The 15378-nt window shown below is 38.3% G+C and overlaps 4 protein-coding genes across 4 annotated transcripts; 2 read left to right on the top strand and 2 right to left on the bottom strand.

The window, feature by feature from the left end:
• Nucleotides 1–495: 495 nt before the first annotated feature.
• LOC110727411 lies at nt 496–2424 on the bottom strand. Its single transcript, XM_021907001.1, has one exon. The coding sequence runs from the start codon at nt 2422–2424 to the stop codon at nt 496–498; it is 1929 nt and encodes a 642-aa protein (XP_021762693.1).
• Nucleotides 2425–5968: 3544 nt separating this feature from the next.
• Nucleotides 5969–7468, bottom strand: LOC110718676 (putative F-box protein At1g65770). The gene has a single exon (XM_021897563.1). It carries the CDS (start codon nt 7364–7366, stop codon nt 6209–6211), a length of 1158 nt encoding a protein of 385 aa, XP_021753255.1. The 5' UTR covers nt 7367–7468; the 3' UTR covers nt 5969–6208.
• A 1245-nt stretch (nt 7469–8713) lies between these two features.
• Nucleotides 8714–9853, top strand: LOC110727328 (putative F-box protein At1g65770). Its single transcript, XM_021906922.1, has one exon. The coding sequence runs from the start codon at nt 8714–8716 to the stop codon at nt 9851–9853; it is 1140 nt and encodes a 379-aa protein (XP_021762614.1).
• Nucleotides 8806–15378, top strand: LOC110718667. The gene is made up of 2 exons (XM_021897552.1): nt 8806–8880; nt 13631–15378. The coding sequence occupies exon 2, from the start codon at nt 13747–13749 to the stop codon at nt 14701–14703; it is 957 nt and encodes a 318-aa protein (XP_021753244.1). The 5' UTR covers nt 8806–8880; nt 13631–13746; the 3' UTR covers nt 14704–15378.

Genomic DNA, 15378 nt, shown 5'->3' with positions numbered 1-15378 from the left:
ACCTGCCGTCGCGTCTACCATGGCGTCGATGTGCGGGAGCGGGAACGGATCTTTAGGGCATGCTTTGTTGAGATCGGTGAAGTCGATGCACACTCTCCATTTGCCGTTCTTTTTAATGACGACGACAACATTTGCGAGCCAATCTGGATACTTAACTTCTCTTATCTTTCCAGTGTCGATCAGCTGCTGCACTTCGTCGTTGATGATTTTATTCCGCTCCGGAGCAAACTTCCGACGCTTCTGCTTGACGGGCTTATGATTTGGGTCGACGTTCAGCTTATGCGAGATGATGCTCGGGTCTATACCAGTCATGTCCTTGTGAGACCAGGCGAAACAATCTTTGTTCTCTTGGAGAAAGGCTAGGATGGAATTTTTGAGTTCAGGTGTTAAGTTGGCTCCGACACAGACGGTTTGATCTGGCTTTTTGGGATCTAAAGGTATCTCGTCAATTTCGAGGTCTTTGGGATTGTCTGGTGTCGGGCCATGCTGTAATTGCTATGCGGTTCTCATGATTGGTTTAAGGATTGTTTTGTAGCAGTGTTTGGCTTCACGGGGTTCTCCTTTAATTTCTTGGACTCCCCAGGGGGTGGGAAATTTGATTGATTGGTGGTAGGTGGAAGGAATGACTTTCAATCGGTGGATCCAGGGTCGTCCTAGTATGGCATTATAGGCTGACGGGCAATCAACGATGTTGAATTTGGTTTGAGGGTTTAGGCCTCCTGCATAGGTTGGAAGGGTTATATCTCCGAGAGTTGACATGCTTTCTCCACTGAAACCGACTAGAGTCGTCGACCTTCTGGTGATGTCCCTATCTTTCAACCCCATGTCTTCCATGGCTCTTCTGAACAGGACATTTGCGGAGCTTCCTCCATCGACCAGCACCCTTCGAAGCAGACAATTCCCGACGACCAAAGAAATTACCAAAGAGTCCTCATGCTCTCTATTGATGTTGTTGACGTCGTCATCATCGAAGGTAATTGACATTGCCTCCAGCTTCTTTTCCAGGGGGTCTCTGATTTCTTCCGGGACATCTGCATTATCTATCATCGACTTTGCGATTCTTTTTGCTGCAGAATAGGTTAGCCCACAAATATCGGAACCACCAGTGATAACATTAACTATTACCTTGGGTACAGGAGGCTTCAGAGGTCCGGCTGTCGTTGCTTCTGGCTGATGGCGACTTGCGTCATTGCTTTTCTTTTTCCCTAATAGATGCTTGAGGTTGCCTCTCTTCAACTGGAAGGCGACCTCTCTTCGCAGGGCATAGCAGTCTTCCGGCTTATGGCTATGATCGCTATGAAACTCGCACCATTTGCTCATATCTTTCTCCGACTCTGGCTTGTTGCTCTTCGGCGGCCAGCACACTTTACTTCCCAGGGGCTCCAACTCTTTTACCACTACTACGATATTCACGTCGAAGCCATACTCCGATATTTCGGGGTATTGCGAGGCGTCGAGGATATCTTCGACCTGCACGGCATTAACAGAGCGTGATCTACCTGATGCCTCGTAAGGCTGATGTCGCCATGATCCCCTTGGGTTTCTTGGGGCCTTCCGATCGGTCGAACTTCTGGAACTCGGGTAGGAGCTGCGATTGGCGATATCCTCGTCGAAGCGCATTTGAGCCACGGCTCTGGTCTGCACCTCTTCAAATGTTGAGCAGGGATACTTGACCATATCTTTGTACAGGTCCGAGTCCGTATGCAATCCGCGGAGGAAGGCTTCAATGGCAGTCCTATTGTCGACATTTTTGATTGAGACTTTCTCCTTGTTGAATCGAGACCAATAAGTTCTGATGGTCTCCTTGGGACCTTGGACGATCCGATATAGATCGCTCGTCTTCTTGTCGAACTGCCTGCTACTTTCAAAATGGGAATAGAATTTGTTAACTAACATAGCAAAACTAGTTATACTACCTGGTTCAAGTTTGCCGAGCCACTTGAGGGCGGGGCCTGTCAGCGTCGCGCCAAACGATTTGCACATGCATGTCTCCCAGCACTCGAACGGGATCGAAGCTTGCCACATCCGCTGCTTGTAGTACTCGACATGCTGCTCGGGACAGGTTGTTCCATCATATAGCGATGTGAACGTCGGGAGCGACAACCTTCTAGGAATCCGGGCCAAGGCCAGCTCGTCGCAAAAGGGGGTCGCTGCGAATCCATCTGGAGCTTCTCGCTGAACGGGGATCGGCACGCCGGGCATCTTCTTCATCATCGACAGCACCCTGGAGTTCTGCTTTTCTAAGGCAGTCAACCTTTGGAGCAGGATTTCCGTTTGGTCCGGCCGTGGGTTGCCTTGGTCGTCTCCTGAAGTCCGAATAATCTTTTGCCTGGCATTCCTGATTGGAGGATCCAAATTCATATCTCCGTCACTGGACTCGGTATCAGTGTCATGTGGAGATTCAATGACATCCAGCGGCGGCATCCTGGGGATCAGATCTAACTGCCTTGGCTGGCGACGACGATTGCTCTAGGCGGACTCCAATTGCTGACTGAGAGTAGCTGCATCAGATTCTGACGCTTCCTTTTCCTTGCTGAGACGCTCGTTGGATTCCCTAGCTGCTTCGAGGTCAGCTTGAATTATCTCATAAGCAGCTTTTAGCTGTTCTGGGGTCATTTCGTCAGCCGACATATTGAAGGGTTAACGGGGGGTTTTTAGATTTTACCTAGTTGTAGCCCCACGGTGGGTGCCAAATTGTTTATGCTAATTTTTGTTAAGTGGGATTGAATATCAAAATCTAGGCTACGGATCAACTAAGAAAAATCAAAAGTAAAACAAGATGAGAAAGGGAATAAATAACACGAGGAATTGGTGACGCGGAAAACCCAATGAAGGTAAAAACCGCGGGTAGAATGAGGATCTACCAAACTTTCACTATGCAAAAGATAATAATCAGGGATTACAATAAGGATCGTAGTATGTATATTGCTAGATGGAACTGTCCTTTGCTGACGGTTGCTTTGCCTCTTATATAGACGATTGCTAGGTTAATTTCTAGTCGTTGCAAGGAGATAGAATCGTGCCCATGATTTTCAGACTTTAGTTGCTGAAAATGTTCTTCTTCTGTTTTGAATTCGAACGGACTGATCTGGCTAAGCTTGGACTAAGTCTTCACTTATCTCTTCCTAGAAAATAGGGAGTTGTTACTTGAGTTCGTCTTCCGTCAATGCTGATGATGCGTCGTCGAGCTTGCGCCTTCGTCAAGAGGAGTCTTCGTCATTGACTTCATTTGACTCTCGTTGACTGACCTTTGTAGATTTATACCCATAACAATTCCTACATTTATCAATCCAATACACAGTTCCAAATTATTAATCACATAAAATTGATTCTTATATCATCATAGTAATTTTGAGATCTTTTATAAAAACGGCTAGTTTGATAAAAGTATTTACCAGAACGGCTAATTATAAAATTTAATTCCCAAAATAGCTAGTTTATTAACTTGAAAGTAATTTAATCTATTTCTTATTTTTCTTTGAACTTGTTTGGTTCACTTTATTTTTTTATTATTATTTTTATTTTTTTTGGTTTTTCTTAATTTTCAAAAAGATTTTTTAAGTTGGAAAATTTAAGAAATGTACAAAATTACGGAGTATGCAAACATTGGCAAAATTCTAATTTTGATAAAATAAAAGAGGCCTAATTTTTCTTCTAGATCATATTAATCACAAAATTTTGAAATTTCAAGTAGTAATGTTCTATCAAGACTATAGCAAATTATACCACGATAAGGGAAATTACGTATTATTCATCTTTTCTGGAGCAAATAAAAGGATTCTATGGCCAACAGTTTTATAACTCTAGTTATTTATAATCAAGACTTGATTGTTCGTACTTGCTTTCTAAATTTTAGGCTTTTATCTTATTCTAAGACATATTTTCTCCCTGTAAATGCATTCGAAACTTTGGGCTTTTAGACCTTAATATATTTCTATCTTTACTTTTTTTTTTTTTTTTTTTTTTTTTTTTTTTTTTTTTAATTTGTCGATTGGAAGTTTGGATCATTTTTTTTGAGTGATTGTTTATTTTGTGTAAATTTTTTAAAAATTGAGAATTGTTGCAAACATATTATGTTGAATGTTCTTGTTCAAATTAATGGGATATTTTAAACTATGCCATTAGATTTCCCATAGAAAAACAAAATTCCAATTTTTTTTTTAAAAAAAAAAAACCAAAATTTAAAAAAAATGTATTTTTTTAATAAAAAAAAAAACTCATAATATGAACCAAACCGGTACAAAGGAATGTAAGAAATAGATAATTTCCTTCTAAGTTAATAAATTAGCTACTTTGGGAATTAAAATTTATAATTAGCCATTTTGGTAAATACTTTTGTAAAATTAGTCATTTTGATAAAAGATCCGTAATTTTCTTGATTACCCAAATCAGTCCATTCTTCAACCCCAAATTCCCTAAACCTCAATTTCCCTAAATCAAACAATGCCAACAATCCTAAATCATAAAACAAGACTACTTTCTTGAGTTTCTTTGTATCTGCTAAATGATAACCTCTTTCGATTTCAATCAACTGAAAGTCAAGTTAGTTAGTCGTCTTACGAGAATAAAAGTAGTTACCCTGAAATTGTCTTGGGAAATCAGAGAGTGGATTGACGAGCTTTAGGCTATGTTTGGATAACAAAAAATGGAAGGAAAGGAAGGGAAGGGAAAGGGAGGAGACAAGCTTCCTTGTTTGGATAATATGTTGGGGGAGGGAAGGGGAGGAAGGGATCCATTTTCCCTCCTCCTTTAATAAAGACCATCCCTTCAAAATTGGAGAGATTTAAAGGGAGAATGGAGCTCATTATTTCCTCCACTTTCCCTTCCTTCCCCTTCCTCTTATTTCCCTCCCTTCCATTTCCCTTCTAATTTGTTATCCAAACATAGCATTAATGTGCCACGAATATATTCAACCACCTTCACCAAGACGGCGGCTCCACTGGTGTGGTGTTGGAGGCGGTAGATTGTGACGGGAACAGGGATGGAAGTGGCCGGTCGTGGCTGCCAAATAGTTTTAAGAGATTTTAAATTGTGACGGTTGGGGAGAGAAACGGCAGAGCGCCATGAGGTGGAGACGGCTTCGAATTGGAAAATGTCGATGCGAGATTGAAGGTGTTTTGCTATGATTTTGAGGATTTTATTTGGGAGATCTTCCCATGTTTTACTGATTGTTCATTGAAGATATTATGGTTTTAGAATTTAGAGTGAGATGAATTTGGAAATCATCCATGCCATAATTTATACGGAGTAACTATTAATAACAGCTAAAAAGTAAAGAATTACAACAGTGGTAATAGAGGTAAAGAAATGTGCAAAGGGAGGAGGTAGCTAGCAATTTTGGGAGCAAAGGTTACACATATGTATGACAATGGGTCGGATTCAGATCGGATTATGCAAAATCCGACTCTGACCCTACAAACTGTCGAATTTTTTTATTTGCCTCCGCCTCCGACTCTAAGAATCCGACTTAAATTTCCATCATCCGACTCCATGTAAATCCGATTCCGACGCTGACTCCGACTCTGACTTAAATTTCCTTCATCCATGCCAATCCGACTCCGACTCCGACTCCGACTCTGACTCCGACTTTGACTTTAAAAGTAATTTTGACCCAATTACCAATAACAATCAATATATAATCAACTTTAAAGACTAATAAATTCATAAATTGAATGATAAAAAATATGTAAGTACATGAAAAATTAGGAGTCGGATCGAATAAGTCTGATTCTAAGTAGACTCCAACTCCGACCCTCCTTTGACTCGGAGTTAGATTTTTTAAACGGGGTCGAATTCGGATAATTATTTCTCGGATTCGGTTCAGATTGTTTTTTTCGGATCGAATCGGATTAGGTGCGAATTCGGACTAGATTGTCATCCCTAGCTACACATACGTAGCCATTGACAATCACTTCTAGCCTCTAGGCTTTTTAAGAAAGGAATTTAATAAAACTATGAAAGTTTCAAATTTTAGAATTTGAAACTCAAATCCAAATCCAAAATTACAAGCTCTTTGTTTTGTAACAATTGCAACAATAGATGATACACAAAATTTACAAGGTACGGAGTACATAACATTAAAATACAAGAGACAAATTCAAAATAAAATGAGTACGGAATGCATACTTGAAAAACAATACTAAAGTGATAGGAATCTCAGAACTTGTAACTTAAAACAACCAAATTGCCCCATGTTGAGAAACAACAATTACACAGCAATATTATCACGGGAAGATGAAATAGCCAAGGGCCAATTCATATGAGGAGAGAACTTCTTATAGGCAGGGAGACACTCGACCGCCCTTACACTCCCATTGTCAAACCGAAATACACGACCAACAAATCGTTTGACGGTCTCTCCTAAAGTTTGAAATTCCGTCTTAGTATCCGAAGCATCAACAAAGTATATGCAATTCCCTTGGCAACCCGGGAAATCCTTAACACTAACCGAAACACAAACTTCTTTACCTAGCACGAAAACTCGATCCTCTAACGATTTCACATCAACCCAAGTACCCCATTCTTCATCCAGCTTATACACCTTCATATCCACTGTCCGACAACGGCCTCGTACACCCAGCTCCTCAAACATAGCCGCTTGCATTCGTGCTGCATCCTCCTCCATATAAGAATCAACAACATAAAACTGCCCTTCAGATACAACTAGATTTTTCAGGTGTCCAAATCCACAAAGTGGAGGTGAATATTGAACAAGATTCCTACATTTATCAATCCAATACACAATCCCCAAATTATTAATCACATAAAATTGATTGTTATAACTCATAACATCATCATAACAATCCCCTTCATTACCCAAATTCGTCCATTCTTCATCCCCAAATCCCCAGAAACTTAATAGGCTTAAACCCCCCAAATCAAACAATGCCAAAATTCCAAAATCATAAAACAAAACCACTTTCTTCACATAAAAATTCGTGGGAATTGAATCAAATATCAAACGAGAACCTCTATGTAACTCAATCAACCGAAAATCTACCAAGTTAATCGTCCTGCAAACACTACTATTACCCTTAAATGTTTTGGTCGAGAGCGGGTTGAGGAGCTGTAATTCGCCGGATATTGATTCAACCACCTTCATCAAGACGGCGGTGCCGCCGGAGTAGTGTTCGAGGCGGCAGATTGTGACGGGAGATAAGACGGCGGTGGCCGTAAACGGCGGCGGAAGAGTGAGGGATGATTGAGTTTGACGATAGGAGAGTGGAACGATGGATCGCCATGAAGTGGAGATGGCGCGAAATCGGAAGACGTCGATGCGAGATTGAAGGTGTTTTGCAATGATTTCGAGGATTTCGTTTGGGAGATCCTCCCATTTGTTACCGATTATGTTGGAGGAGTTGCTCATTTCTATGTTTAGCTTTGTTTTTTGAGAGAGATTAATTGGGATAATGGCTAACCAATGGATCTAGTACCAATTACTCCATGGCATATTGCATAATTATAGATTAGAGAAGTCAGCGAGTCAACGATCGTGTATAGTACTATAGTTCACGGCTACATGACCACATAAATTAGTACTCCGTAGTTGTTTTAGTGTTTTACTAGTATTGGTTTTTTACTTTTTGGCTATTAATCACGTACAATGTACTTTCTTTTTTTTCTTTTTTTTTTTAGTACTTTTTTTTTTTACCGTGTCTAAAATGCATCTTAAAATAATTATATCTCTATTTTCTTGTGTGTACAAATTATTAAAATTTGAAATATACAATAAGATATTTGTAATAAAATCTCACATATCTATATTATCTTTTATAAATCAATGACAATTATAATCATAAAAGTTTAAAAGTTTGATTATTAATTTAGCAATGGGGCGAAAATTCAAAGAAGAAGGGAGTAATATGTAGTACTCTGTATAAATGTATAATGCACATCCTTAGTTTTATTTATTTTTGGTGCAATTAGTTTTATTTTATTTGATACATAGCACAATGTATATATAATTTTTTTCGGTAGGTTTGTCTATGCTAGATGTATCCCTTACTCACTCACTCACCTAATAATCCTATTCGAAAGTAACCCGATTTAGATTTTAGCTTGTATAAAAAAAAAATATTTAACATAGAATAAAATCGTACTAGACCGACCTAATCCGACACAACTAGATCCGAATCACATGAATTGATATCTCTATCCATGTTTTACATTGATTATCAAACATTTTAACCTTAATTCATTAAATTATTGGGACATTACTGTTACATTATTTCATGTATGTACTGGCTTTTCACTTTGTATTCATTTGATTAAAATTGATTAAGTATTTGATAAATTCAATTGATTTTGTAGATGTTGTATCACTATTGGTTCAATTGATTATGTAATGTATTGAATTTACGCTAATCTGAACGAATACTTACATTCAAAAATTGGTTCAATTGATTATGTAATATTATTGAATTTACGCTAATCTGAACGAATACTTACATTCAAAATGGAAAAGATGAAAAAGGATAATTTAGTTAATAATAAGCCCAATTATCTCTATTATTCCTAAGCCCAAACAAATTCCAAGCAACAAATAAAAGCCCATAAAGGTTCATCATTTAGCTCTATAAATACAAGTCCCCCCTTTCGATTTTCTCATCTCCAATTCAAAAAAACCAACCGTAGAAACTAGATAGTGTCACCACCTCAAACAATTGCCACCATTACCAAAACCAAAATACATGCCAAATACCACAAACCCTCAATGCCGAAAACCACCATAAACAACCACCGCAAAATCAACCGTTGCAATTCCACCAACAACGCAAGAAACTGGGCAGATCTTCCAACAGAATTACTCGAAAAAATTGGAGAACATCTCAATTCTCGAATCGACGTTTTCCGTTTCAGAGCTGTTTGTTCTTCATGGAGGTCCGCCATTTCTCTCTCTCCTTCTTCGTATATCAATGATTTCACATTTCCTTTCATTGTTTGTCGTCTTGAACATAATCGTCGTAGTTGTTTGGTTAAGCTTATTGAAACCACCCAAGGTGGGTTCAAGGTGTTGAACCCTTTAACTATTCCTAAAGCAGAGTTCATTTGTGGTAAGAGTCTGAATTTGTTGGATTGTCGGTTGATTGAATTGGGGGAAGGTTTGCATTTTGATTCGAGTATTGATTATGGTGAATTGAATGTGAAGAAAGCTGTTTTGTTTCGTGGGGTTGGGATTGTTGCTATTTATGATTATGTGAAATTAGGGTTTAGGGTTTTTTGGGATGATAATTGGACCAATTTAAGTAAAAATCCGAAAATTCTGTATACTGATATAGTATTATGTCAGGGTGAAGTTTATGTGATGGACAAAAATGGGAATGTGTATTGGATTGATAAGTCTATGAATGTTGTTAAATATTTGCCCCGGCTTAATTCGTCGGGGCAGCAGAAGAACTTAGTTGAATCTGAAGGGCAATTGTATGTTGTTGAAACATATAGTCGTTTGTGGACGGAATTTGATGAATTTGGAGAGCTTATTGATAGTGGAACTGAGAAGGTAGATATGAAGGTATATAAGTTGGATGACAAATGGGGGATTTGGGTTCAGGTTACTTCGTTGAATGATCGAGTTTTTGTTCTAGGAGAAGATGTTTGTTTCTCTGTTTCGATTAATGATTTCCCCAGTTGTGAGGGAAATTGCATATATTTCATTGATCGTTTATCTGCTAGGGATGCAGCGTTTTCACATAGGCTTGTGAGATATTATGATGCTAAAATCGGGTACTATGTCCCTCGTGTCTTTAAATTGGATGATCGCGTCATGAGAGATGTTCAAGTGTCGTCACCTAGCCTCAAGCGATTGTTCTCCCTTCCCAAGGATTGTTTTTGCTCAACCCTATCCTCACCCTAATACCCTGCATCGTATGTACGAGTGTTATATTTTCCTTTTGTTTCGTTGAACTGATACGGAATTTCGGTGTTTCTGTATCCATCTAGAGAGAATCTGCTGCTTTTTGGCATGAGTATTGCTGCTGGATACTTGAGCTCTCTAGAAGAAATTGTAACTCGATCTGGCGTAGTGATCTTGGTGAAATGAAGACCTTCAACAATCGAGGTTTGGTCATATAGGAAATTAGTTTGTTATTTATACAGTCTAATCTAGTGAATGTATATAGATTGAATGAAAGGGAGAAAAACTTATGCAACTTTGTGTATTATTTGTGAGACATAAAAATTCCAAAGTTGCATATACTCCCTCTGTTTTAATAAGTGTCCCACTTTGATCAAACACGCATGCCGAGATACGACTTTGACTATTAATTTATCTAATTATATGTTAATTAAATCATAGGAAAATTGATATTATGAAAGTATACATTATAACAAATCCAACAATGTATTATTTTTTTGGTGTTTAGATAGCCATAATGGTGGGGGTGAGAATCGATCCCAGGATTTCCCGAAATCGGGAGGGAAGCTCGAACCACTTGAGCTATCCCTCACTCTCACAATGTATTATACAATAACATTTGTTTTTTATATATTAGTAAATTAATAAAGTCAAAATCATTATGTAAATAATGCAAAAAGTCAAATTGTAACACTTATTAAAACACGGAATGAGTAACCATTAACGGAGGTAGTACTTTCTTTATTTTTTTTAAGTGTTACACTTGTCAAATGCGGCTGTGTTATTTTAATTGTCACATTTTTTTCTTTTAGGAAAAAGCTGAATTAAATATTATATCTCATAAATGGAGTAATAAAGCAAAACAAAACAAATAATCGAATTAGATTTTACGTATGGAAAACAAATTGTTTTTTGTAGGGAATGTATGGAAAACAATTTCTTTTTGGGAACATATGAAAAACAATTTTTTTAGGGAACGTATGGAAAACAATTAGTAATACATAAAAGGAAAATTTGCTAAAAATAACGTCATCATTCACCGATTTTCCAAGAATAGAACGACCTTTTGATTATTGCAATATAACACCACCTTTCATATGCATTTGCCAAAAATGAAACAAAAAACCGGTCACTTATTTTACAGGTAACCCTGGGACACGTGTCCCAGTATGATTTGTAAGTTTTTTTTATTTTTTATTTTTGATTTTTTTTAAAAAAGCTAAAAACTAAAAAAAACCCCTCTTCCCACACCCTTGCACCGGCATCCACCACCCCCACCAAGACCACCCACCTGAAACCATCATCTTCTCAACCCCCTTCCCAATTTCAGGCACCCTCCCTTTCCTGAACCATTTTCTGACACCCCCTTCCTTCCTGACCCTGTTTTCGGCACCCCTTCCTTCGCGACCCCATTTCCGGCACCCCCTCCACTTTTCGGCAACCTCCTCCCCTTCCCGACCCCTTTGCAGCACCCCCCCTCTTTCTCGAACTTCAGGAAACAAATCTGATCTTCAATCAATCCTGGGGTTTGATGGGGGGTGGTGATTTGGGAAAGAAAAACCACCACAAGAATTTGGGGTTAAAGTTTCGGGTGGTGATTCAAGGGGGGAAGGGGGTGGAGATGGTTGTTGGAAGGGCGCAATTGGTTCGTCGGAATAGTGGAGGTGGTTTGGCGTCGACCGGTGGGGAGAGGAGCGTTTTCGAGAGGAGGGAGGAGGGTTTTTGAGGTGAATGAGGAGGGTTTTAGGACGGGAGGAAGGTGGTTCACTGGTAGGAGCTGGTGGTCGGGGTCTGGGTTAGGTGGGGTGCCGCCGACGCCGGGTAGGGTGCTGGGGCTGTGGCCGCTGGCGATTATGGGGAGGCCCAACGGTGGGGGTGGCTGCCAAGGAGGGAGGTTTTTTTTTTTTTTTTTATTTTTAAGTTTCGGTTTTTTTTTATTATTATTTTATAAAATATTAAGTATTGCTTTTTTAATTTTTATTTTAAGGTTTTATTATTTTTTTTTTAAAAAATCTTAAAAAATTGACTAATGACATTGTGACACGTGTCACTAGTAACCTTTTTGACAGGTTACGTTTCATTTTTGGCATATGTGTGTCAAAGGTCGTTTTATTTTGGAATAATCTAAAGGTCGTTCTATTCTTGGAAGACCGGTGAAATGTACTGTTATTTTTAGCAAATTTTCCTACATAAAATGTTTTAAAATAGATATTAATGGGAAATATTATTTTAAATGTAATTAGTTTAACTTCAATGTATATTATCAGTTTATGAAACTTTATGCAAGTAAATTTTTTTGACTAATGCATAATTAAAGATATAAATTGTCGAACTTCATAAACAATAAAAAAATTAAAACAGAAACTAAAGAAGTATAATTTAAGGGTACAATCCTAATAAAATTTAGTGAATAGCTTAACAATAGTGGAATTTGTTATATACATCCGTGTGTACCTTACACCCAACTAATTCAAAGTTAATTTTTACTCTTCATTTGATGATTAAATAAAAAAAATCATCAAAAATGAGAACAAAATACTTATAGGTATACGTACACCCGGGTGTATATAACATTCTCTAAGAATAGTGAAGGAAACATTAACATGTGGCTTAGGGATATAAATTTGGTATTAATATTATTCTACAAAACATTTTTCCCAATTCTCTTTTACCACATCTAGCATATTTTTATTAAGGTAACATAATTGGCTTATATATATTAAAAATTTTTAGGGCCCAATATAAAACAAAAAAACTAGAATAATTGGGCTATAGTTCATTGTTCCCCAACAATTTAAAAATCATGTGTGGATGAAATCAATTGTTATTATGTGCACGTGCACCTAGAACATGCCAAGTAAAAGCCTAGGGTTAAGTCTAGGCGCATAGCAACTATGGATTTTGGGGCATATAGGATGGCAATTTTGCAATTTGTTGGAACTTTCTAACATGCAAGTGGGCCATCCTCATTGCGGGGTGAATGATGTGTAACGGGGAGTGAAAAAAGAAGCGGGAAAACTATTTACTCTATCACTGTAAAGCAAAAGTCAGTAAGCATGTCTGAAAAAAAAAATGGAAGGTCTTCAATGGCGATAATGTAGCTCAACAAAGCAATTTTCTTTGTCAAATGTGAACTCCTAAGTGCAGCAGTGGATTAGTAGAATGAGTAACCGGCTAGTAGATATTTTGGGCGTCAGAAGCAATTCAGGAAGATGGAGAAGACGGGCATGGTTGCGCAAAGGAGCTGAGATTCGACTCTGAGATGGTTAGTTATGGTTTGTTTCTTTGCTTTGTGGGTTGTTTGTTCGCTTATGAGGTAATCAACTAAAGCAATTGTGGAGTTTAAAAATTAAAGCTTGGGTAAGAGGAGGTTAGGGTTTATGTTGAGTTTTTGTAATTTAGTAATTATGTTGGTTAATTGGTAGGGGTGGGTAATCTATTATTGAGTAATTATTGTATTTATTGTCCAAATTGTGATTGTTATGTGGGTAAGTTTGTTATTTAATTTTTATCGTTGTTTTTGTTGTTGTTGTTGTTCTTTATAATTGATGATAGGCTAATGTAGGTGAATTAATAGGATAATGTTGGTAATAATTTATTTTAATTGATGATAGTGATGACATTTGTTCTATAATTTTGGCTTTAGGTGTTGTGTGATCTTCGAATTTGGGCAGAATGCATGTTATGACGTTTTTGTTTGGTATTTTGTGTTGTTATGTTGTTGTTTGGTTCTATAATGAGTCAGTTGAATGAGTTGTGGATGTATATGTGTTGTAGGTTGGTCCATTTGGAGAAGATAGTGAGGATGTGAGGATGATGGAGAGGATGATGTAAATGTTTATGATGAGGGGGTAGAGAGTGGGGATGGTTTTACAGAAGAGGAGGAGGATGAAATGGGAGAAGGAGATGATGGAGGAAATGGGGGGTCAGATTATGAGGAGGTACTTGGTGAAAACGATGTTCATGGTGAAGGGGCAGAGGGAGGAGCTTCTTCATTCGTAACACCAAAGAAGGGTAGGGAAATGGTGCAAACAGTTTTCGGTGTGGAAGAGGAAATACCACCCCCAACTTTGGGCATGGTATTTGATAATTGGGATGAGTTAGATACTTATTTCTGGAGCTATGCTAGGCAAAAGGGGTTTGACATAGTTAGGGCTGCTTCTGGATGGGTGAAGGTAAAGGTGAAGAAGGAATTAGGTAGTGGGAACTGTTGTAAGCAGCAGCGGAATGCTAAGTGGACCTGTGATTGCTATGGAAGACCTTCTAGGAAGCGTAAAGTTGATCCACTGAAGGAAGGCTTGATTCAAGATGAGGAGACAATTACATATAGGAAAACCAAAAAGTGTGGATGTCTTGTGGAGTTGTATGCTAGTGTGAATGCAGAAGGGAATCGGGTTGTTCGTAGGCTAAAGTTGGAGCACACTGGTCACAAAGTTACACCGGGAAAGTCCAAGGATGTTTCCATGTACAAGAAGCACACTTTGGTTGTTAACAATAAGCACTTGGTGAAACAGGTGGTTTCAGCGAAGAAGTCGAGGGTGAAGGTTTCCCAGTTGTACGGATGTTTTGCTAGGGAACAGAATGGGGTGGATAAGATGACATTTACTCAAAAAGACTTGACGAATGCAGTGGTTGAGGAGGAAAAAAAGAGACTGGAACTTACTGAGGGTGATGCAAATGGGATGATTGAGTACTTTAACAAAATGAGTGCAGAAAATCAATTTTTTTTTTTCATCTTTGTAGGTTTGGGAAGGATGGTTCATGACAGGATGTTGTATGGGTTGATGCGAGGAGTAGAGCTGCGTATGAGGAGTTTGGCGATGTTGTATGTTTTGATAGTACTTACTTGACTAACAAATTTCATTTACCCTTTGCTGTATTTCTTGGTGTGAACCACCACGAACAGAGTATATTGTTTGGTTGTGCATTGATCTCTCGAGAGACCGCAAAAACGTACGAGTGGGTGATGAGGACATGGCTGCATTGTATGGGCGGTAAAGCCCCTACATCGATTCTGACAGATCAAGGTCTGGCAATTAGGAATGCTGTTCATTCTACTATGACCGACACTTGCCATAGGTGGTGCATATGGCACATCCTTCAGAAGTTTGGTAGGTATGTGAAGCATGATGAGTACGAAGATGTAAAGGATGACTTTGAGAGCCTAATATACGGTTGTTTAGATGCTGATGAATTTGAAGGTCGATGGTGTGATGCAGTTGATCATTACAAACTACAGGACAACAGTTGGCTAGAGGGTTAGTTTATTACACTTCGTAAAGGTTTATAATTTATGTTGTTTGAGTAATCTTATGATTTTGTGTTCCCATTTTTAGGGTCTGTGTAGTTGATGATCTTAATATTTGAGTAAGTGCTTGTTCTTGATGAAATATATGGATTGGTGTGAGTAGTTTGGATGGTCTGCTGTTGTGCATTATCGGCAGTAAGCACCAAATGTTAAATTTACGTATCACTGAGAAGTATAATTGTACCAGTGGTATTATTTTTATACCATTATGAATAAT

The sequence above is a fragment of the Chenopodium quinoa genome, unplaced genomic scaffold, assembly GCF_001683475.1.
Source record: "Chenopodium quinoa cultivar QQ74 unplaced genomic scaffold, ASM168347v1, whole genome shotgun sequence".
In the NCBI taxonomy this organism is placed as follows: Eukaryota; Viridiplantae; Streptophyta; class Magnoliopsida; order Caryophyllales; family Amaranthaceae; genus Chenopodium; species Chenopodium quinoa.
This window is presented reverse-complemented; position numbering and strand designations above follow the sequence as displayed.

Excerpts from the sequence above, each read along its gene's own strand:
- LOC110727328 (XM_021906922.1), top strand. The coding sequence starts at position 8,714 with ATGCCGAAAACCACCATAAACAACCACCGCAAAATCAACCGTTGCAAT.
- LOC110727411 (XM_021907001.1), bottom strand. The coding sequence starts at position 2,424 with ATGCCGCCGCTGGATGTCATTGAATCTCCACATGACACTGATACCGAG.
- LOC110718667 (XM_021897552.1), top strand. The coding sequence starts at position 13,747 with ATGGGAGAAGGAGATGATGGAGGAAATGGGGGGTCAGATTATGAGGAG.
- LOC110718676 (XM_021897563.1), bottom strand. The coding sequence starts at position 7,366 with ATGAGCAACTCCTCCAACATAATCGGTAACAAATGGGAGGATCTCCCA.